Source organism: Lepisosteus oculatus, chromosome 12, assembly GCF_040954835.1.
Source record: "Lepisosteus oculatus isolate fLepOcu1 chromosome 12, fLepOcu1.hap2, whole genome shotgun sequence".
Lineage (NCBI taxonomy): Eukaryota > Metazoa > Chordata > Actinopteri > Semionotiformes > Lepisosteidae > Lepisosteus > Lepisosteus oculatus.
The window spans coordinates 16,774,486-16,797,301 of NC_090707.1; the positions used below are offsets into that span (position 1 = coordinate 16,774,486).

Here is a 22,816-nt window from a genome sequence, read left to right on the forward strand (position 1 = left end):
CTTACAGCTAGGTGATACATTCATTAAATCCTTGAGCCAACAATCTTCCCGCTGTCAATCCAGAAAGTGTGGATTTTCCTGTAGGATAATGCAAGGCCACACAGGTGCTAAGATTACCATTACTATATGGTATGACTTCAAGTTCTGGAAAACAATGTTGTGGTTTTAACCTGGCCAGCATTTTATCCTGAACTGAGTCCAATAGAACATCTGTGGAACAAACTTGCCAGTATTTTCAAAGGAAGACACAACTTGCCAACCTAAGCCAGCTGGCAACAGCTGCAAGGTATAATAGGCTGAACAGCCCACAGCAGTCTGTCTAGAGGCTGATCAGGTCTTTGTGTCACCACTCCCAGGGTGGGAGGCAGGCAGGATTCTGCTTATACTTTGGAAGATAATATCAAATACTAAATTTGCAATGTTCCTAGCATTTTGTTCACATTTTCTCAGATTTTGTTTGATATCTTGATATCTGTGTCTGAATTATTAGATTAAATCCATTAGTCCTGGGTTTTGGGTTTCTGTTATGCAGCAGTTTGTATATACAGTGAATGTTATAAACAGGATGAAGGTTTCATTTTCCATGGATTTTTTTCAAAGCTCTGCTTCAGTTTATACTAGAGAATTTGATTGAGCAAAAAAAAGTGTTATAGACAAGTGAATATCTCTTGCATCACGTAACTTTATTATTTATTATTTAATATTATTTATATTATTACAGAATATCTCTGTAACTTTATTTTTTTATCTTCGTATATCATTTCCATTCCTATACCCCCCACATCTCTTCATGTATTTTTTTAAATCCATTCTATTTTTTACTTGGTGGTACCTGCTCCTTAGCTACAGCTCATGTCTGAGGAAAAATAGGGTGTTTAAAGATTACTATTATAGTGATCAACTTCCATTTGCTTTCAGTTATATTTATGAACAGGCATTGTATTGTATTAACTAGTCAGTGGTAAATAAAATATACCTCTTCCCATCATTAAAGCATGTAAATACTTTCCAGACCAAAGAAATAGACAGTTTTAATAGACATCGGTGTCTATTATTTCATCAGCTTCAAGCTAATATTGACCACTTTTGTGACCGTGTATATATTTTTTGCAGCGAGACATTTATTGCCGTTTAAAAAGATTCTTTCATCTAAAGCATCTAAAGCAATGCTTCATATTCATTCCCCCTCATTCTCGTTCTTTGTTGGGGTGTCTCGAAGGGGGGAAAAAATGCTTCTCTCGGGCTGTTTGAATATAATCAAAAATTGCCCATTTAGCCAGAAGTCATTTTCTTTTTAAAAGGCAAATGTTATTTAATCTTTCAGCTGTTCATTGTCCCATCATAAATACTCTCTTTTCAGTGCATTTGCAGGGCTGAAATGAGCCCGCTAATTGCCTCCCATTTCGACTGACATGTGGTGGTTTAGTGGGTAGAAAACACAGCGGGTAGAAGGAAATAGGAGGTTGAGAAAATGAGAGCTAATTATTTTCCCTGCCTCATGTCAGGTTCTATGTCAGCCTTGTTTTTACAAACTGGAAGGTTTAGCACTAAATAAAACAAACTGGCGTCATGTTTTTATATACTGGCGGTGTCATGGAAGCAGCTGCACTTCTCAAAGACAAAATAATGCCTGCGATTGTATGGACACCATCTGACAGCCACTGTAGGTCTCTGCTAATGAGGATATCACAGTGGTGCCAAGTGAAAGGTTCTGAATTATGTATGAATCTTCATTAGAACAGCTATAGTCCTGTACATCATTACTAGACATTGTTTCTGCCGAAGTGATTAAAAAAGCCTCAGTTCTAGACCTCAGCACAACTTGGAAAGGCTGGTTAGGGTTATTAGTGCACTTCTGTGCCAACAGCTTCCTGTGGATTTCTTTTTAGTTACATGAAAACCCTTGGGACAATGCAGGAGTGGGCCATGACACTGCACCGACAGGGCCACGGTGTATTAACAGCACTTGTGTGATCTCTGTGCAGGGCTGTTTTCTTCCTCTGTGAGCCAAACACAATAGTATACCCTAAATGGTGAACCAAACATAGCTGGGCTGTGACCTGTAGCAGACAACAATTGGGAAAACTCCAGAAATTCCACTTTTTCATTTTGTTTTCTGCTTAAAGAGTGGTGATTATAATATGGATTGTTTTTTTATCTTGGCAGCAAGTGCCTATATATTGTTACGTAGTTCCAAACAAATGTGGGAATAATAAGAAAGGAATACAGAAAGGTTTTATACTAATGGGCTCCAATAAATTACCAGCGTATCTATGTCCTTTGATCATGTGTCATTTTAAATAAATGGCGGCTAGCAGATATTTTTTTTATTGTGGAACATTTACATTATTTGCTTTAAAATGTTACAGGAAACGTACAGACATACAGTTTATTTATTGTCCTTTCTTAAGCTGCCTGAGCACACAAAAAATATAGAGATTTATCTTATTAAATGTAGCATAATGCATCGTATCGTATGGCTTTGTATGATTAAATTAATCACACTGATAGGTTTCTATTATGATGTGTAAATGAATGCTCTAGAAATATATACTATAATATCTACTAGCAACCTTTCCTTGTGAGGTTAAGTTCAAATAGTAACTCATAATACTGAGTAACATGCATATTTCACTTTGTAGAGATGTTGTTTATCTCATCCAAAACACAACACACCTGTTGTTTATATCTGTAGAACATTTCCTCTAACAAGAAAGACACTTATCTTTAGCTGCTGAAAGTCTTGGCCAGAGTCTGGGATATGGGCCACCAAGTTTAAACATCTTTATTTCAATGCTATGTTATTGATGAATCCATCCATCCATTTTCTAACCATTCTTCAAATTCAGTGTCGCAGGGGAACTGGAGCCTATCCTAGCAAGCAGTGGGCGCAAGGTGGGGGTACACCCTGGAGGGGATACCTGTCCATCACAGAGCACACACAGAGACACTTTCACAGCAGGGCTAGTCTTCCCAGCAGACAGTATGCCTTTGGACTGCTGGAAGAAATTGGGGCACCACAGCAAATCCGGGGAGAACATACAAACTCCACATAGATAGCAGCCCAGGTCTAGAAATCGAACCCAGGGCCCCAGCACTGTTCTTTGGGTAAAGAACTCTGCTTCTTTATCCATTTACCTATTTTTACCCACTTTTTACAGTTCAGTGTCAGGGAGTCGGAGCCTATACCGGTAAGGAACAGGCACAAGGCAGGCTACACCCTGGATGGGATGCTAGTCCATCACCGGGCAGGCACATAAAACACACACTCACTCACACCAGGGCCAATTGTCCCAAGAACCAATTAATCTATCACTATGTGCAAATGAAGAAAGCACATGAACATATACATTTCATGCAGATACAGTAGTACCCCAGAAACTGAACCCTGGGCCCCAGCTCCAGGAGGCAGAAATGCTAACTTCTGTGCCACCGTGCCACCCTCTTCAATGAGAATATCCTTCAGAAATTTTCTGAATCTTCACGATGATTTATTTTTCCATTACATGAATCGTGTGTATTATGAGTGAAGGTCTCAGTGACCAATTTTTTTCAATTAAATATGCAGCATCCTTTGGCAAGGAAACAACGCTTCAAACCAGTATGTGCATATTGTGATTCTTTCCAAAAAAGTAAAATAAGTTTGCCTGCACTCTCATTTCTGCAGTTTTTTATACTTGCAGAATCATGGAGAAGACATTAAACACATGCGGTTTGTTTTATGGAATCATCAATCTGAAGAAGCAAAGGAACTCTTTGTTTATTGTTTCATTGCTGATTTCATTATATGTCGTCTTTCCAATTAATCCCTAAGAGTGCATTGAGATACAGTAAATACCTATTATCTCCAACCCAGCAGGCAAATGACTCTTAAAAAACGTTGGATTCCAGCAAGCATACAAGTAGGTTCATGGAAAGCTGAAAGCATCTGGAAATTAATATTCATCTGCTATGTCTGTCTCATCCTATGGTGTTTTCTGTCTCCCCCACATCTGCCTGTATTGGGGTTGACTTTTTCTTTAAGACAAGCATCCTAAAACCACAAGGTTAAACCCACAGTCCCTGTGTGAGAATGTGTTTTCTGATAGGTCTGTTATAATCAGCAAGTACCGTAAGGTTGCTCTTCCAGCCTCTGGTCACATTCGCCGTTAGAGAAGTTGTCTGTCCTTTCAAACCAAGATTGACTGATTCCCTGGGCTGAGAGGTTGGTCTCCTTGAGCTTTCTGGCATCACACACAGGATTTTCTACACTGGTGACAGAATCGCAGCCCATCTTGATTTTGGCAAACTAGCTTACTGGTGTGTGCAGCCACAGTGTGCCAGTGAGAAGCTGTAAATGTGGAAGAGGTGAAAGATTCGGACTGGACTCGTCTTTCATTTCCTGCCAAGCCCAGCAAGCAGAGGGACAGGTCATGGAGGGGATGACAATGCATGACATCGACTGGGATCAGAGGAGCTGATTAGGCAAGAACTCTCGTCACTGTCTTCAATTCCTCCAGCATAATTAACAGCAAGCTTTCTTAAAAAGTTAAAGGGATGTCAAAGAACCAGACCCTTTGAGTGTTCTGCTAATTACGTTCCTTGCGGGTAGTCTGAATCTTTATGCCCCAAGTTGCTGGGCGTACAAAAAGGCAGCTACCAAATAAAGATCCTACGTCAAGTGAAGCACAAATGCTTAGGTCGGCGCATCAAAGAAAAACAGGAAAATACATCTTTAAAGGAAGATAAAGTTCACCTTTCAATTCTTTGAAAAGTGAAAAGCTTGCAATGTCAAACAGGCTCGTCCATTTGAAGTTAATCAGTTAATAATGTGGGCAGTTTGTTATGGATTATTCCATATTGTAACATAGTTTCTGCTTCTTGCCATGCATTGCGGATCTACCCATGTGGGAGTCTCTCTTCAGAGAGAGATGTCTCCAGCTGCTTGATACCTTGTCTCTAGGCAGGGGGTGGGGACTGTCCCAGTGGAGCTCTGATTGTTTTCTCATGTCATTTCGTTCTGGCAGGTCGAGGACAGGTCTGTCGCTCTTCTTGAGTTTCTGCGCCTGCTGCTGTCTTGTACATGACTTACAGCAGTCATTCTGGAAAATACGTTACAGGACACTAAAACAGCCTTTTGTTCCACTTAGGCTTTGCGAGGATCTAAATTAAGGCATCGTGACTTGTAATACTATGATACTTTTACAATTACTTGAAAGTTGCCCAGATAATGCTTAAATTAGGGTCAGATATTAAATATTGTACATTACAAGCAGCCTTAGCAACTGGTTTTGTCTTTCTCTCTTAACTTAAGGAATGGTCAATATAATATAACAATGAAACCCTGAAGGCCATTGGTTTAAAATGCTGACTGCTGGAAGACAAAGAGTTTCTCCACATTACAAGACATACCTTATTTTTTATAGCTACTTGCATCCGAACTTGACCCGATTAAACAGTGTCTTTCATATATAGGTCTTTTTTTTGTTTATCAGTATTTAAAGGGTCAGTACATTTGATTTACCATAGTGTCTTTAATGTTTTTTTGTTAGCCGTGTGCTTTCTTACCAGTGCAGTGTTTTAACTACTGAATAAATTGTTACCACCAGATCTAAAGATACCACTCAGACTTGAGAAATGTTGGAATAAAATCTGATACCATGTTTATTGCAGTCCCTTCAGACTAAGACATTATGTTTCATTTCTGTTCAAGGGAGGAGACATTTTATTTTAAGAAGTTTATAGAGTGTGAGATATATGAGCTGTTTCGTGACAGACCTGGAAGCAAACATAGGGAAGAACTGCAATTCCATCTCAGTAGCAATTTAAGAATCTCGGCCATTTGCTTTTCTAAAGCTCCTTGTACTGTTATTTTTTTTTTACTAAAACATTAATTCCTTTGGAATAAATAATTTTCCAGCTATTTTACTACAACAATTAAAGACAGATATCCAGTGGAATACTTTGAAGGCATCCTTCTCTCTCAGACAATAGGCAGTGTTCATTGTATTGAATACTGTAAACTATGTATTTTGTACAGAAACATGTCAAAAGTGTTCTTTTGTGCTAAAGAGTAAAAAGCAATATTATGGTGGATGGTTCCGATTTATTTTCACACCTTCGCATTACATCAGAAAGACCTCTAGGCTGTGCTGTCGGCTTACATTACAGATTCCATTTCTTAGGTGTGCATGTGACTCCTTACTGTAGGCTTGCTATGAGATCTGTTAGAGAAAGGGAAAACATTTCCTGAAGTGTGTTTGTAAGAAAGAGAGAACAGAAAAGAAACAGGAAAAAAAGGTGATAAAATCATTGCAAGCCTTCTGAATCCATCTAATAAACCGCATCCTTATTTTCTTAAGTGTGTACAAGACAGTGGTGATTTTTCACTTCTTTTTCCAGACCTGCAAGTGGAAAATGTACATGGAACTTGATGGGGATGACATTGCAATAGCCTACATAAAGGATGTTACTTTTAATGCTAACAGACCAGACGTAGATGTGACTAAGATGACCAAGGTAAATACATATTTTATAAAACATGAAATTAGATTTATTCAGAATACAATGCTCATAATTCAAGTAAACTGCTTTAGTACATAAAGATTTACAGGCAAAGAACTCATTGGGTTCTCATTTTACATGTAGAACATAGATGTTTATGCCAGGTAGCTATGTTGTTTTTAGGGCAAATAAATTTAAATGTAGAAGGACTTGTGAAAATGCCAATAAAAATGAACAGCTTTCAGGTTTTTTTTTTAATTTATATTCTGTCAAGATGCAATGGTCGCAGATATTTTAATTGTTGCCTTCCCGTTGAACGGCTCCAGCATTTAAGGCTGAGAATTAATTATTTTTTATCACATTCTATTCTATTTCAGCCTCCATTTGTAATGGACAAGTGGATCCTTGGAATAAGTGAGAACCAGGTTGTGGAATGTATTGTCAATTATGAGGTAAGCATTATTCATAACTTTAGAGATCTTTTTAGTGTTTCATACAGAGAAAAAAACATCAATTTCTGAGATCAGGATAAGTCTTTTGAAGACAGGGGGTCATCACCCTTGCTGCCAAAATGTTCTCTTATGGCTACGTGTTTTCCCTAGAGCTCTGGGCCTACCCTGCTGACACTTAGCTCTTAATTCAGATTTTGAGGAAAATCACTACAACAACAGAAACATTTCTTGGAGCTCTGTTTCCATATCTGGCCAAAAAAAAATTCTTATTTACTGAAAAACTCTGTGAGCTGCCCTACCTATCCAGGACAGGTTTGGATGCATGCTTGTTGGGTTTTTAAATAATAATTCCAAAATAGGTTTAAAAGCAAAGGTTAGAATTGTACTTTGCAATTAAAAGCAGCACCTATACATTGACCCTGTACTTTAACAGATGACATGTAAAGAAATTAAATGATTACATTTTATAATAGAAATATTATGTACTAAAACAAGTGATTATTTTAATTAACCAATTACATATTGCTTTACTCTAAACAAGAATATGTAACTGGGAGAAAAAAACAGGCACATTTCATTTAACAGAAGCTGCACATTTCATTTAACTATTACACTGTGTAATAGTGTAAAAAAAAGATATTTTTACAATTGTGGTTTCAGAATGATTAAACACTTCCTGTTTGCCGTTTGAAAGTACTCCATTTCCTACACGCTCATTTGCTTTTTGATATTTTTTTGTTTTAAAATGCACATGTTCTCCACTGGTTCAAGAGGGAACCTGTTGTACTCCTGAACGTTTTGACAAAATCCCAAAACCTGAACAAAAAGTGTGTTATTTCTCCTTGAATACACAAAAAGGCTTTAACTTCACAGTGTTGTCTCCTTCCTGATACTGTTTTGACAGAATGATGTCAGATCTCCGAAGACAACCAGGCACAACCATACAGTAGAGCTGAACCCCACAAGTAACCAAGATCACATCAAAACAGTAGAGCTGGTGATACAGACTGCTCCACCAAATGCTGAAGGAAAACCAAAAATAGGATCAAATCCTGGCAAGTTCTTTTACTACTATGAATATGTCTTTTTAAACAATAACTACATGTACCTATATTAAGGCAATTATAAATAATTAACCATTCTGAAAGCAAAGGATTATTCATGCTATACCAATCTGTGTGATCCAGAAAGCAGAGACAAAAATTAGTTTAGCTCAGAAAATGAATTCAGCTGGTTCTATCTTTTGATACCTTATATGTTTATAACTGTATGGATATTAATTATTTAATAGAGGGGCACAAGTATCCTAATTCTTAAGAGCCTAACTCTTCACATTATTAACACCACTCGGGGCAGTGCTGGGGCCCTGGGTTCAATTCGGGACCTGGGGTGCCATCTCTGGAGGAGTTTGTTCACCCTGTATTCACATGGGTTTCCAGCTTCCTCACACAGTCCACAGACATACTGACAGGTTAACTGGCTTCTGAGAAAACTGGCCCTGGTATGAGTGTATTCATGTCTGTGTGTCCTGCCTGGTGCCTGTCGCCTGCCGGGACAGGCTCTGGAACCTCGCAATCCTGAATTGGATAAAGTGGTTAGAAAATGGATGAATGCATTAACACCACTCCTCCCACCAACGAGCAGGGAAAAGTATGTTGATTTGCTTGGTCGACAATGACTTGAGGAGCGGCGATTTCAAAGACAGGCCATAAATGACCTTCTTGGTTCGGTTTTTCTTCCAATATGTAGAAAATCACAAGTATCATTAAATAAAAATGGATGGATGAACCTACAAAAAAATATCAAATGGAACCTGCAAATATCAAATTGAACACATGTGTAACTCCTTACCTGTACATTGCATGTGTTCACCACAATTGCTTTTAGGTTCCTGATGGCATTTTAGAGGTTGATTCTTGTGTGAAATACATTCTGATATTCAAAAAAAAATAACTGTAACATGAAAGCTCACTAAAGTTAGGACGTGTTCCTGTTGGAAATGTGGAACATCTCCACACCTCTGAAGTGCTTCACTTGTGGAAGGGAGCCGGCGGTTGAGGCTTTAATTTAACGCATTTTGTCTCCCCCTTCTTCAAGATGCGGATCCCCATTGGATGTATTCTCTGAGGATCCAACAGCTGCGGAGGAACGCGACAGAGCCCCACCACGCGGCTCTTTCTCCCGCCAGCGGGGCCAGCGTCAAGAGTTTACCTCAGTTCCTGACCTTCTGCGCACCGCAGGGCTCGTACGCAGCAGCGGTACGGAAGTCCCCCAGCACTCTTGCCCCCTTGGTTGACTCCCGCAGCTCGTCCCCCACGGCCGGGCTCACGAGGAAACTCTCCTCAGTCCACATGGGCTCCAAGGGCAGCAGTCCCTCCAGCACGGCTTCCGAAAGCACCTCGGAGAGGGACAGGCCCTTCGGGGGGAAGACTGCAGCCCGTCCCCACAGAAACCACTTCCCCGAGCAGGCCTTCAGGGGGACGAGAGGCCACTGGAGAGACTCGTTCTCGCCTCCAGGAGCGAAGCCAAGCCGGCATCACCAGGCGGGAAGGCCCAAACCACAGAGCTACGCCACGGCAACACACCCTCCCCGGGGCATTCCTGGCTTGCAGCCGGCGGAGGGCGACAGCAGGGGCTCGGAGGAGGCCAGGGCCGGCGAGGCAGGCTGGATCAAAGTGGAGCGGCAGAAAAAGCCACACAGGCAGGACGCGAAGCCGCTGAAAGGCAGGCCCAGAAGAGGAGGCCGGGGGAGCGGGCGAAGCTGAGGCCGCGCGCCACTTGAGAAACTGAACCTCTCTGCCATTGTTTACACACTCGAGCCCCTCTCCAGCGGGGCTGTCGCGCGGCATGGCTCCTTCGCGGGCACAAGCGCTTACGCAGGCCGTAGTGTACGGCGCATCTTTTTGACAATACAATGAACTTCCCACACCTCAGAAAGCGGGCTGTGACTTTCTGTGACGTGCTGTTAACATGCACTGGGCAATGTGAAAAATGTTAAGTCAAACTAAACCAGGCAATTATGCTATCAAGCGCACTACAGAAAGAAAAATCTTGTTTTCAGCAGAACTATTTTAAAAGGTTATCGCAAACCTATTATTAATAACCGAATTAATTTCTAATATGTAATAATATGAATGTCTTAGCACAAATCCTCAGAACCAGATTCAGGACCTGGGGCACTTTTTTTTAAGAACTGTCCGGTTTCATGTTTTCTACCTCGGATGTGCGTGGTTATCCATACATTAGATGGGGTATACATACTGTATACTTCACGTCGCAAATCATTAGCTTTATAAACTGTGATGTGGTCATGAGATTAAAACGATTCGTAGGGGCAAGAATAAAGATAGCATGGCTGTCAAATTTGATGATTTAGAGAGAATTCGTTACTACTGTTAATTGTACAGTCAGTAAGGTTGATTGCTAAAAATGCTTTTATAATTAGTCAATGCAGTTATTAATATCGATTTGATATAATACTAGTAAGATTTTTATTTTTAATAGCATATATTTTTAAAAGAAGTTTTATTTGTAATAGCATAAAACATAGTATGTTTAAACGGATTTTGACATGTAAAATGTTTAGCGGAAACCAACATGAGAACACGCAAGGTACTCCCGAGTGCTGTTTCTATTTTTACTGACGGTAGAATATTAATACAGTACGTTTTTCACCTAACGTTGTTTTGCTTTTCCGTGATGTTCAGATTCGTAAACTTATTTGGTAAAACGTGTCTCCTGCGCTTTTCAAAACATAGCATTTTTTGTATCTTAATTTAAGATAAAGATATTGTATTGTGTACAATATCTGTACAATATGCTGTAATGCTGTATCGCATTTGACCATTTACAAAACGCACAAACTACCATTAAAATATTTAATGTACATTGAAGAACATGTACAACATTTGTTGTTTTTGTATGTAGTACGTTTTAGTTACAAACCCATGGTAGCTCCATCATACAGTCTACTCTGAATGCGAATCGTGAATTTTTTAAACACGAGTATAAAAGGGCTAATCGTAGGAGCCCAAGGGAAACTCGACGGGTATTACAGTTAAAAACATCTTGAAACCGCATCGCACCTGGCAGTAAGCTATTTATCTGTAAACACTTCTTTGAAAGAGGATCTTTGTCATTCATAACAAGGACTGCACCACATACAGTATCACTCCTAAATATGGAGTGCATAAACAATCCATGAGCAATATTTATATAACCTCTTGTACGAACTAAGCAGCCAAAACATTAATACTGTAACTGCGATCCCCGCCGTTTTAGCCATACATACTTCTTTCTTCATATTACAGTACCTACAGTAGCTGGGTGTGTGAGAGTAAGCGCACGTTTTTTTTTTGTTGCGGTGACCCGCATGCCTCCCATGCAAATGAGCTACACGTTTTCAGCCAGAACCCCTTGGCGCCATCACGCAGGACCTGGCTTTCTGTAAAAAAAAGTTGGCCTCCACAAAGTTTCAAGCTGGACAGAAAAGGTGACCGATAGCCCCCTTTTCTCCGTCCGACCCAATTTTGCCACGGTCTCTGGCGCACAAACGGAGCTTTACCGAGGTATGTCAAACCGAGTGGCCTGAAGTAAAGTTCAGCTCTGCTTATCTGTCAGGACCTGAAGCAGACGCGGGAAATCGAAGCGTGAATCCGTCCCTCTGAGTGGGGCTGGGGGGGAGTCCTGCAGACTTTGCCGTGTAGCTGTTTGCAGCAGAGGCACTAAGGGAGCAGACGGTCATTAATCAGAATTTTCCATCAACCCCACTTTTAAAAGTGCAAACATGCGTCCTACTCGTAGAAAGGTAAGAGCGCAGTTTCCCCGTTTTTTTTTTCCTGTTGCTCTCAAGATGTACAACTTTTTCCGAAAGTTAGTCGTTGGAGCAATACAAGTTTTTTTTTCTTCCAAATCTGGCGTGGTTTAGTAATGGTTTACAGGGGACGGCTTTGTGTGGCTGGATTCTCTGATCAGCACTGGTTTCGTACCCTGTATTTTCCTTCATAGTGTTAAAAAAGAACTTTCTCCTGTTTTTCCAACGAGTTTATCATGTAATGGTCTCTTTTTTTCCCCCCAACTTTTCGTTAATTTGTGACTGCAAACGTGCTGTGAAGGTCTTGATTTGAAGAACCTTGCCGGCGTGCAATCGCCCACTTTTGGGATTTAAATGCTCGGCCACGTCTGAACCGCTCCCGACTGTCGCTCGGTCTTCCTGTGCACCCGAAGCCGACATTAGGAGCGGTACGGTGTTAAATTAGTACTTTCATGTTTCACTGCTAGATAGGTGAGGGCGGTGACTAGATGGAGGCGCGAATTTACGCTGAGGGCGAGGACGGGGTTGGTTTGTAGCCAGAGGCTTTTTAACAGTGCCCATTATTGTGCCCCAGCGGTGTTCCGGCTTCCCAAACCAATTTTTTAAATGACCCTGATTAGCGAGGTTTTGAAATCGACGCCAGTGAAAATGAGGAGGTCCGGTTGACGTCTTCGGGCGTCCTCGTGCTCACAATTGATAGTTTCCGAGAACTTTGATTTTTTTTTTTTAAATATACTGGTCAACGAGCAGGTAATATTCTACCGGATGCGGGTTTTGTAGAAATAAATATAATCGAGCGGCTGGAAACTATCTAAAAGAATGGGATGGAGAAATGCCCTGTATTTTTTGTAGCAGTGTGCAGGACAATTGTCAGGCCTTGAGCCAAGGTTAGTCACGCAAATCTCGGTGTGTGATCAGAGATCTCTCTGCAATCGAGGACGAGAAGGCGAGTTTGCCTGAACTTGGCAAGAGATCTCATTTATCGGAAGTAGTTGTATAGCCTATTAAGCTGTACAGCACTGCCGTTCAGTTTCTGGGACACTGTAAGCTATCAGGGTTCAGCGATAAAGAAACGGTTTCATCTTTTGTAATGTATCAAGAGAAAAGAATCGGGTATATTAAAACGCATGCCGTTTTAGGGTGTTGGCGCAATCTGCGTACCCCCAAAGTATTAGTGAAAATCTGACTGGTTAACAAACCCAATGACATTTCCGTATTCATGGGTTTTATTGTGATCTAACCCGAACTGTGCTTCAAAAGAGTTTCCTCGTAAATCTGCCATATGAACAGGCTTTGAGGGGGGATTTAGAGGTCGCCTGTGGCGAGAGAAGTATTTTTGGTATATGTCAAATTTGAGCCATACCAAAGACAAACATGAATCTAGTGTGGTTGTATTTACATCATTTTGGAGCTCCGTTTAAATCAGTTTGAAGCTTTTGATCTACGCACTTCAGATTTGAATCCTTTCATTCAATCCATCATTTCCCCTTACCTAGAATTTGCAGCCTTCGATCAGGATGAATCTAAGAAGCTTCCGAAACACACCCTTGGTACCGATGGAAACCTCCTCCTCTTCAGATGACAGCTGTGACAGTTTCGGTTCTGATAATTTTGCAAACACAGTGAGTAGAAATCCCAAACCGCTTGAGATGAACACTCCCAGATTGTGAAGTGACAGCTGTCTGTTTTCATCCAGTTCCAGCTTTCAAAGTTACTTACAGACTAATCCTATTGTGAAATGTTGGCATGGTGAAATATTTAAAAATTTATATGGCACTAGTATTAAAACAAGACACTTATGTTTATAGTGTTCATAATGCAACTTGAGCACTAGACATTTACAACCATACAAGAATGTTCATGTATGCTTTTTCCATCCGCAGAAGAAAAGTTTGAAACCTGGCAGTGTCCCAGTGAAGGTGTCTAAAATTCTTAACACGGACTCAGATGAGGAGTCTTTCCGTGGGTTTGAAGAGACTGAATTCAGTGATGTTATGGGCGCTATGGTGAGTCCTGTACTGTCGGGGAAAGTAGAGAGGAAACGATTGAAGATGTTAAACTGTGTTCTCCTGTGCTTTTCTTTTTCTGCAATTGAAATTGACACTATTGGCTTGAGTATGGTATGCCGCCTTAAATAGGACAATCATTGTTTCCCCAGACAAACTGGGGCTGTGAAGCTGGAAGTATCATCTGTTGTAAGGTGAACTATTCCAAAGACAGCTAATGTACTTACTGTATTTCATTATGTAAGACTGTGACAGAAGAGGTGACATTTAGCCTTTTTAAATTTCATATAAAAAAGCATTTTAAAAGGGTGCTTGTAAATGGCAAATCTGAGTAATAGAATGCCATTAATAAAAGGTTAACCTGAGCCCGACTGTTTTGTTTAATAAAGGCTGTTGTCTTTGAGTACTTCACTTTAAAGGCATTTTCCAGGCACACTGCATTACTACAAATATCTTTGACTTTTCAGTTAGATGGGCCTTTTAAATTCTGAGCTTTTGTCTTGAATGTCAAAAGATTTTTTTTTTTCCCGGAGCATGTTTATATACATAATTTTTTAAAGATGGAAAGTTAAATTGTTTTTAGCAGTGTACAAGCTTGCTCTAACATTTGGATCTTCAAGGAAAGTTCTTTCATTTCAATCTCATCTTAGATGCATAGTAATTAAGCTCTGATCCTGCATAAAAGCTTCTGCTTTTCTTCACCAGTTTTTAATAAAAGTGATGTATCCTTGTTTCGCTTTGCTTTTCCTTGTAGCTATATCTTGATATAAGTTGTGGTTGTGCTGGTAAAGGTTTTCAGAGAAGTGCTAGTAAAGTTAATTCATTATGTGCTTCTCAAGTCTGATCTCCTGCGTTGCTAATTTCAGAAAGTGGACTCTGAAGAAGAACCCTCAGCACAGTCAAAGAGGCGGAGAGGATCAAAACCTCTGAAAGTGGCCATGAAATTTCCCACAAGGAATTTACGAAAGAATGGACCTGCAAAACCCATCCCTCCACAACGAGAGGATTCTCTTTCCGACTCCGACTCGGATGAGGAGAAAGGCCCGAATTTAATGGAAAAGAGAGCGATCAATATCAAGGAGAACAAAGCTATGGTAGGTTGATTTCCCCCAGAAAGAACACAGTGGTTCTGCACCTTTTGCATTCATTGTCTGCGTTTTACTGAAATTGTTTTGTCTCATTTGCCCACAGCTTGCGAAGTTAATGTCTGAGCTGAAGACGGTGTCGGGCATTTTCCCCAAGAGGATGTTGCTGCCTTCAGCAAACTCCGTAAGTGCAGAGTTGCTCTTTTAAAATGTTTTGAAACAGCTGGTGCAAGAGTTGGAATGCCGCTGTGGGAGATCAGCTTTACCTACACAAATATTCCTTAAAAGCTGTTAAGCAGAAATTCATTAAATGAAAATACATTTCCCAATTACAATTAGTAATTATGTGACTTAATATAATACATGTATATGCATAATAGTAAAGGAAGGTAAGCATGGAGTATATTATTAGTAAAATAAGTATTACAGTAGTCCTGATTGAAATAAATGCCAAATGTGAAAAATAAAGCATTATGCTCTTATTCAACATAGTGGGCAATTGGGTGGTGATTCACTTGCTTGTAGAAGCTAGTGCTGAGGTTTGGGGACAGATGACTAAAGTTACGATTGAGGTTTTTTTTTGTATTTTGTGACTTTTATCCAGTGTAATATTCTGACAAGCCTGTAGTCTGTACCAAGCAGCACAGCACAAAGAAGGCGACTGGCTTTTGTTGTATAGAAATTTCACTAGGATCCAAAGAGTGCCTATTGATTTGTCCGATGCACCGGTGCAAACGTCTGTAAACATTCTGTAATGAATACTGTAATTCAGAGTCTTATCGCAGCCATAGTCCCAAGCTCATTACTTGAGAATCTAGCTCGCATTCAGGCGCAGGGGATTTAGTTCTAGCTCGAAGCTGTGAAGAGCCATTTTTGTCCCGTCTTTCCCCAGCCCAGACGGCTGTCCCGCCGACTGGTCCCCAAGTCCTTCCCCGAGCGCAGGTCTCCACCACACACCCGCTCGCGCTCCCTGGTCGACGGCCCACCCAGCCCCGCTCCGGAGGACGACCTGGAGGATAAGTACTACCTGGCCCGCAGGAGGAGGGCGGAGGATGACGATGAGGAGGTGAGAGAGCACATCTCCGTGCTGTAAAGTGGGCTTTGCTCTGCGCCTGCTTTGGCCCAACAGTGAGGGAGTTTCATGTGAAAACAAAATTCTCGCATTTCATACAGGCACATAATCAGAGAGCCTTAATAAGATCTGAGTGTTCAATTAATGCTTTTACAGGAAGGCTGTATATGATGGGCCACATGGCTTTTCTGTCCCCTCACATCCATGCGAATAGTTGGTTTCTAGCCTGGTATTTTAATCTTAAACTTGAGTGACTCCTGCCTATTCTGTACCTCTTGGTTGTGTCTTGTTGGAATTAAGTTACTTCTCTGTCCTGCAGAGGGCGCCTCGTCGTAGAAGCTACAGTGGGGCCATGACAATTCCCCACCATGTGCGGCCTGTAGAGGAAATCACAGACAGCGAGCTGAACAACATCTGTTATAATGTCCGTGAAAAAGTGTATAACAGGGTTTCGGTAAGTGTCGTTTTGAGCCTGTTCTTTAAATACCGTGAGAATACAGTGGTGTGAAAAAGCGTTTGCCCCCTTTCTGATTTCTTTTTTTTTTGCATGTTTGTCACACTGAAATGTTTCAGATCATCAAACAAATTTAAATATTAGACAAAGATCACACAAGTAAACGCAAAATGCAGTTTTTGAATGAAGGTTTTTATTAAGGGGGAAAAAATCCAAACCTACATGGCCCTGTTTGAAAAAGTGATTGCCCCCCCTTTTAAAACATAAATCAACTGTGGTTTATCACAGCTTTGGAAAGCTGAGTTCAATTTCTCTAGCCACACCCAGGCCTGATTACTGCCACACCTGTTCTCAATCAAGAAATCACTTCAATAGGACCTGCCTGACAAAGTGAAGTAGACCAAAAGATCCTCAAAAGCTGGACATCATGCTGCGATCCAATGAAATTCAGGAACAAATGAGAAACAGAGTAATTGAGATTTATCAGTCTGGAAAAGGTTATAAAGCCATTTCTAAAGCTTTGGTACTCCAGCGAACCACAGTGAGAGCCATTATCCACAAATGGCCAAAACATGGAACAGTGGGGAACCTTCCCAGGAGTGGCCGGTCGACCAAAATGACCCCAAGAGCGCAACGACGACTCATCCAAGAGGTCCGAAAAAAACCCACAACAACATCCAAAGAACTGCAGGCTTCACTTGCCTCAGTTAAGGTCAGTGTTCATGACTCCACCATAAGAAAGGGGCTGGGCAAAAATGGCCTGCATGGCAGAGTTCCAAGACGAAAACCACTGCTGAGCAAAAAGAACATAAAGGCTTGTCTCAGTTTTGCCAGAAAACATCAAGTCCCCAAGACTTTTGGGAAAATACTCTGTGGACTGACGAGACAAAAGTTGAACTTTTTGGAAGGTGTGTGTCCCATTACATCTGGCGTAAAAGTAACACAGCATTTCAGAAAAGGAACATCATACCAACAGTAAAATATGGTGGTGGTAGTGTGGTGGTCTGGGGCTGTTTTGCTGCTTCAGGACCTGGAAGACTTGCTGTGGTAAATGGAACCATGAATTCTGCTGTCTACCAAAAAATCCTGAAGGAGAATGTCCGGCCATCTGTTCGTGACCTCAAGCTGAAGCGCACTTGGGTTCTGCAGCAGGACAATGATCCAAAACACACCAGCAAGTCCACCTGAATGGCTTAAAAAAAACAAAATGAAGACTTTGGAGTGGCCTAGTTAAAGTCCTGACCTGAATCCGATTGAGATGTTGTGGCATGACCTTATAGCAGTTAAGGCTGGAAAACCCTCCAATGTGGCTGAATTACAATAATTCTGCAAAGATGAGTGGGCCAAAATTCCTCCACAGTGCTGTAAAAGACTCATTGCCAGTTATCGCAAACGCTTGATTGCAGTTGTTGCTGCTAAGGGTGGCCCAACCAAGCAGTTATTCGGTTTAGGGGGCAATCACTAAGGGCAATGTAGGTTTGGATTTTGTTTTTCCCTTAATAATAAAAACCTTCATTTAAAAACTGCATTTTGTGTTTACTTGTGTTATCTTTGTCTAATATTTCAATTTGTTTGATGATCTGAAACATTTCAGTGTGACAAACATGCAAAAAAAATAAGAAATCAGGAAGGGGGCAAACACTTTTTCACACCACTGTATATAAGACATTTTCCAAGAATTGAAAAACAAAGTTTGAAATTGGCCTGACTTTTTGAGATCTCTTTCAGAGACCGAAAGCTCAAAGTGTTTGAATGGTTTTGGGGGGAAAAAACAACTTTTTTTTAAAATAACTTTTCAGCACACAAAATAACATTTTAGGATGAAATATGAGATTTGAATGAACATTTTTTATTTCGATAGGGATCAACTTGCCACCAGTGTCGACAGAAAACCGCAGACACAAAAACTAACTGCCGCAATCCGGATTGTGTGGGGGTGAGGGGGCAGTTCTGTGGGCCGTGTCTTCGCAACCGCTACGGAGAAGAGGTTCGACAAGCCCTGCTGGATCCAGTGAGTGACATCTGTCCCCATGGTTGTTTTATAATTGCGGAACAAGTCATTAGTTTCACATTGCGAGACCGTATAGTCCTGTCTGAGTTCTGATCAGTTTTCTGATTCATTCTGGGTTCATGCTAGGGAAGTGTTTAAATTTGCATCTAAACTGGGACTAAAATTAACGACGCAGAACCACACACTTTGACGGAGCTTGTAACTAAAGAATGACATTAAAATTTGTTAAAAACATGCATTTTGATTATTCATACGGGTGATCAAGTAACATGCAGAATGAGCGAAGAAACAAGTGACTGACTTGACTATATTTGCATTGACGTGGTATGATTTTAAAAGGGACAGCAAATTCCAACCAGTTACAGAAAAGGAATTCCTCACAGGTGTTAGGCTGCTTCCATTTAATCAGAGGCATTTAGCATTAACAGCTGTACAAGCTGAATGACATTGGTGTCTCTCACTTACTGTTACTGCTCGTTTCTTACTAGTTCAACAGTAGCTTCCAACACCAAATCCTTCTGGAACTGGGTTGAAATAAGCATGCAAAATTCCAGCAGGATTAACAGTATCTGACATTCAGCATGTGAAATTATTTTCAGAGATATATATATATAGCTTTTAATAAGCCTTTCAGTGTTTTTTGTTCTTCCTAGCGGTTTTGCCTGAGGGATGCATTGCCCTAAATTTAGTTCAGGCATTTACAACAACAGCCTGCACGTCCTGTACAGGTGTCTGTGTCTTGGTCATCCAAAGGCATTTGCTCAGAATTGTAGAAATGTAATGAAGACATATGGGGATATCTTTAGTTTTTAAAGCCAGTCCCTTGTTGTAACCTGTTTATTGAATAACCCCCTTCTAAATCTTTGCCTTTGGCCTTATTACCATGTTGGGAGGGTCAGAAAGAAGCTTGGGCAAAAAGAAAGAGCTTAGATTGAAGTGAGAGCAGCTGGAAGTGAATGTGATTCTAATTTTGAGCGAATGTCCGTTACAGACCTGGTTTTGCCCTCCTTGCCGAGGAATCTGTAACTGCAGTTTCTGCCGACAGCGAGAAGGGCGATGTGCCACTGGAGTGCTCGTCTACTTGGCAAAATACCACGGCTATGACAATGTGCATGCCTACTTGAAAAGGTAATTACATCCTTGATTATTTTTAAACTGTCAGTCCCCCCTAAGTAAACAGTTTTCTATTGTTGAGATTAAGATTTACTCTGCACGATGTCGCATTCGGTTTGACACTTTTTCTTTTTCTTCAGTGTCAAATTAAGCAGATGAAGGTTGCTTGCTACTGCCGCGTGTAGCTTTCCCTAAAAGCAAAGCGTTTTAAATGTGAGCGGAGGGAGGGTGTTAACCACGAGGTCGAAAAAATGTAATGTGCTACAGTGAAGTTATTGTTCTTTTTGTAGCCTTAAACAAGAACTGGAGGCGAAGGAAAACTGAACAGTGGCAGCTGCAGTCTGGCTCTGGAAAGTGTCTCCCTGGAGTTTTAATTCTGTTGGGGATTTGGCAGATTTCACCTTGGAAGTAAATGGTCTGGAAATGCTAAGACCCATTTACAGCGTAAAACTGCCATTGCTTTGGAGTACAGGTGCAATTTGGATTGTGTGATTGGCATCCTTCCTAGTCTCTGTAAAATGTGATGCACTATTTTGGTGCCTAAAATGTTGAACAGTAAAAGTGTATAGCTGTAAGAAACATGAATGTTTGTAAGGCTGGTGCCATATTACCACTCAGTGGTATTGGTCAGGTGATGGTACAGACCATGGAAAAGCAGTAGCCAACAGATCCCCCTGGTTGCCAATATTTGCTAATGAAAAGAACCAAAATTAACCCCAATTAAACCCAAGTCTTAAGTGACTTAATGTTATTTCATGGAAGACCTGTATCTCCCTATGTGCTCTGATGAACAAACCATCCTATCTGATTCTGAATATTGATTGTAATAAAATTGCTATGCAGTGTCCATTGTTAGATTACATTGTTCTAAATGTATAAAGTTCTTTTTACTGATCAGCTGTGAGATTTCGGCATGGCATTTTTTTAGATTGTATAAATCTCTTATGTGACTTACAACAGATTACAAGAAATGATGACCAAACTTTTGTTAGGATGCGCTTTAAAGTGTCTCTGTTCTTGATTTATCAGATTCTTGGGTAAACCAGATATTTCAAAAGGGCTCACTTATCATTTTCAAGCCTGTTTCATACTCTTTACCTGTTAAAATTGCGCTAAATGTTGTTTTTTATTAAATAAAGCCAAATTGAAGTTGGCTGGCACAGAGATGATTCCAGTGACTATCCTCCTCACCTTTTCATTTCTGTCACCTGTGAAATACAGTTTCCTGTTGCTCATGGTTTCTGCTAGTTTTGAAAAGTTAAAATACAAGTAATAGAAGGCAAAAAAGTGTTGAACTTCAATATTTTTAATCATTCACGCGACTCAACACCTAGCTTCTTATAAATCAGAATTTAATTATTTTCAAGCCTGTTTCATACTCTGTTAAAATTGTTGTGCTCTGTTTTCAAAAATAAAGCAACGCCTTGCTTAATGTATAGCAGAATTTTGCTGAATGACTTCCACCACAAATCATCATATCCACGCAGAGCCACGCCACTCAAAAAACCGCAGCAGGTGCCTGTTCAGTGAAGCACTTTTGAGGGCAGGGCTGTCCTAGGAGGTCTCTACACACCCAGGAGCAGAGCCACGCCCGCAAGGACCCACTTGGCGGGCCGCTCTCTGGTTTTCAAGTGGAAGGTCCACACGTAGGTGTTGCCCCGCAGTTTGGTCTTGTAAACGGGGCACTCGTAGATGTTCCTCGTCTCCTGCCTGTCGTTCGGGATGGCCCTCACGAAGATCACGGGCACGCCGGGCGTGAGCTCTTTGAGCCGGGCCTCGGCCAGGTACCCTCCCTGCGTGTCCCACCGGGCACCTGAGAGGAAAGGGTGGAAAGGGCAGGAGGTATCAGGGCCATTACCTTCACTATAGCCGTGAGAGAATCCATATGATATACGGCACTGCCTGCTGAAATCCTTTCATTAGATAACTGCTACTAATGGTGTGGAAACAATTAGCAGGCTCTAATGGGAATTTTATACCTGTAAATCATTCCAAGTTTTAAAGCATTTTTTCTCCTGTCCCAGCTACTGCTTTAAAGCTCTTTATACAAACCGTTCCTTTGTGTGTCCATTTTGCAGCTATTTCCAAACCCTTTCTGCTGAGCGTTTCTCAGTGCTTCTGGGCAGAACGTTCGGTTTGATGCTAAAAACCACAAAATGTGAAGTGCTGGAGGGGGTGTTTTTCTTCAACTCAAAATTTCAATGAATTGCGTGAGAATTTGAGACGTTTTTAATTCAAGTTTGATGAGGAGATCGTTCCGTTAACACCACCGTGTTATGTGGACATCTCATACCTTCATAGAAGTAGGGAAATAGCCTTCAACATCCAAATTGCAACGTGCTTTTTTACCTTCCATGTACAAGCCGTAGATGTAGGCACCTTCTCGGGCGGGTTGATTGAATTCTTCCTTGAACTTCTTCGTTACGTCCACAGTGAGGTGCATCTTATCTAATGGCCATTCGTTTTTTCGTGCTAAACTTTGCATTACAGCTGGAAGTAAAAAGATATCCATTGTAATGTCCCTGCTTGTTCATGGATGAATCCTCAAAAGGAAAATCCAGTCAGGACACTTTTCTATTCAGTTGCGGTGTTTATTTGTTTTTCTTTTAATAACCTCCCTGCTATAAAATACATGAGCAACCATTATATTGAACAACTGTCTATTTTCATGTCAAGTAATTTCATTGTAATAAAACTTTTCGAATGCCTTATTAGCTACAGGAACTTGTTAACCTCTTTTTGTACATGCGTCTGTGTGGTGCATTTCAGTGTTAAAAGAAGTCAAGGGTTCGTCTTTCCATCACTTTGATTCTGGGCAAGAAAAGAAAAATCTGAAAACTGTCCGTGTTGTTTGCTATGGTTGAGAAGAAAGGTCTTGATTGTCAATTCTGTTTTAGCTTTGAAATTTTCAATGTATAATGTTAACTTTTAAAATACATGTGCATATAATGCAAAAAATGATATCCTTGAGGCATTCTAGGGACACAGATACATGTGTAATGAATACTTCTATCACAAAACTATCTTGAACTACTGTAAAAATGACAACAATACTGTAGTAATTTTAGTAATGCTTGAAAGGAAGCTTTAATTTTCTATCTGTTGATGTTGGAGGGTATTTTAGAAAATATCCTGTTTAAGGACTGACATTAAAAAATAAAAGTATTCTTTAAGCACAGTTAGGCTACCTCTTGTTTGTCTGACTATGCGGTTCATATTTCTAATGTAATACATTTTTAGTTTTGATACATTTGCCATTTTTATTTTTAGATGTTTGTCAAAGTGCATTTGTGCTCTTCTTCAAAACATAACTGCTTCAGAAAACTA

General features: G+C 40.6%; 3 protein-coding genes across 8 annotated transcripts in view; 2 read left to right on the forward strand and 1 right to left on the reverse strand.

Moving 5' to 3' along the window:
• The window catches only part of map3k20a (mitogen-activated protein kinase kinase kinase 20a), a 47,596-nt gene extending 36,773 nt beyond the window's left edge, over nucleotides 1-10,823 (forward strand). For all 3 annotated transcript variants that reach the window (XM_069196793.1, XM_069196794.1, XM_069196792.1), the window contains exons 17-20: nucleotides 6,382-6,498; nucleotides 6,861-6,935; nucleotides 7,840-7,990; nucleotides 9,033-10,823. In XM_069196793.1, the coding sequence (XP_069052894.1) occupies nucleotides 6,382-6,498; nucleotides 6,861-6,935; nucleotides 7,840-7,990; nucleotides 9,033-9,700 (1,011 nt within the window). In that variant the 3' untranslated portion in view covers nucleotides 9,701-10,823. The remainder of the gene's footprint in view (nucleotides 1-6,381; nucleotides 6,499-6,860; nucleotides 6,936-7,839; nucleotides 7,991-9,032) is intronic.
• A 527-nt stretch (nucleotides 10,824-11,350) lies between these two features.
• On the forward strand, nucleotides 11,351-20,925 carry cdca7a (cell division cycle associated 7a). 4 transcript variants are annotated; one of them, XM_069196795.1, is made up of 10 exons: nucleotides 11,351-11,742; nucleotides 13,245-13,370; nucleotides 13,632-13,754; nucleotides 14,621-14,848; nucleotides 14,946-15,023; nucleotides 15,732-15,905; nucleotides 16,231-16,365; nucleotides 18,227-18,376; nucleotides 19,368-19,504; nucleotides 19,780-20,925. In XM_069196795.1, exons 1-10 carry the CDS (start codon nucleotides 11,722-11,724, stop codon nucleotides 19,811-19,813), a joined length of 1,206 nt encoding a protein of 401 aa, XP_069052896.1. In that variant the 5' UTR covers nucleotides 11,351-11,721; the 3' UTR covers nucleotides 19,814-20,925. The 4 variants fall into 4 exon arrangements, with proteins under 4 accessions (XP_069052896.1, XP_069052899.1, XP_069052898.1 ...); XM_069196798.1 differs by lacking the exon at nucleotides 11,351-11,742 and adding an exon at nucleotides 12,090-12,176; XM_069196797.1 differs by lacking the exon at nucleotides 11,351-11,742 and adding an exon at nucleotides 12,279-12,498.
• A 90-nt stretch (nucleotides 20,926-21,015) lies between these two features.
• The window catches only part of dnah9l (dynein, axonemal, heavy polypeptide 9 like), an 84,541-nt gene continuing 82,740 nt past the window's right edge, over nucleotides 21,016-22,816 (reverse strand). Inside the window, exons 78-79 of the mRNA XM_069196791.1 lie at nucleotides 21,839-21,979; nucleotides 21,016-21,302 (exon numbers count right to left, since the gene is read on the reverse strand). Coding sequence (XP_069052892.1) covers nucleotides 21,055-21,302; nucleotides 21,839-21,979 — 389 coding nt within the window. The 3' untranslated portion in view covers nucleotides 21,016-21,054. The remainder of the gene's footprint in view (nucleotides 21,303-21,838; nucleotides 21,980-22,816) is intronic.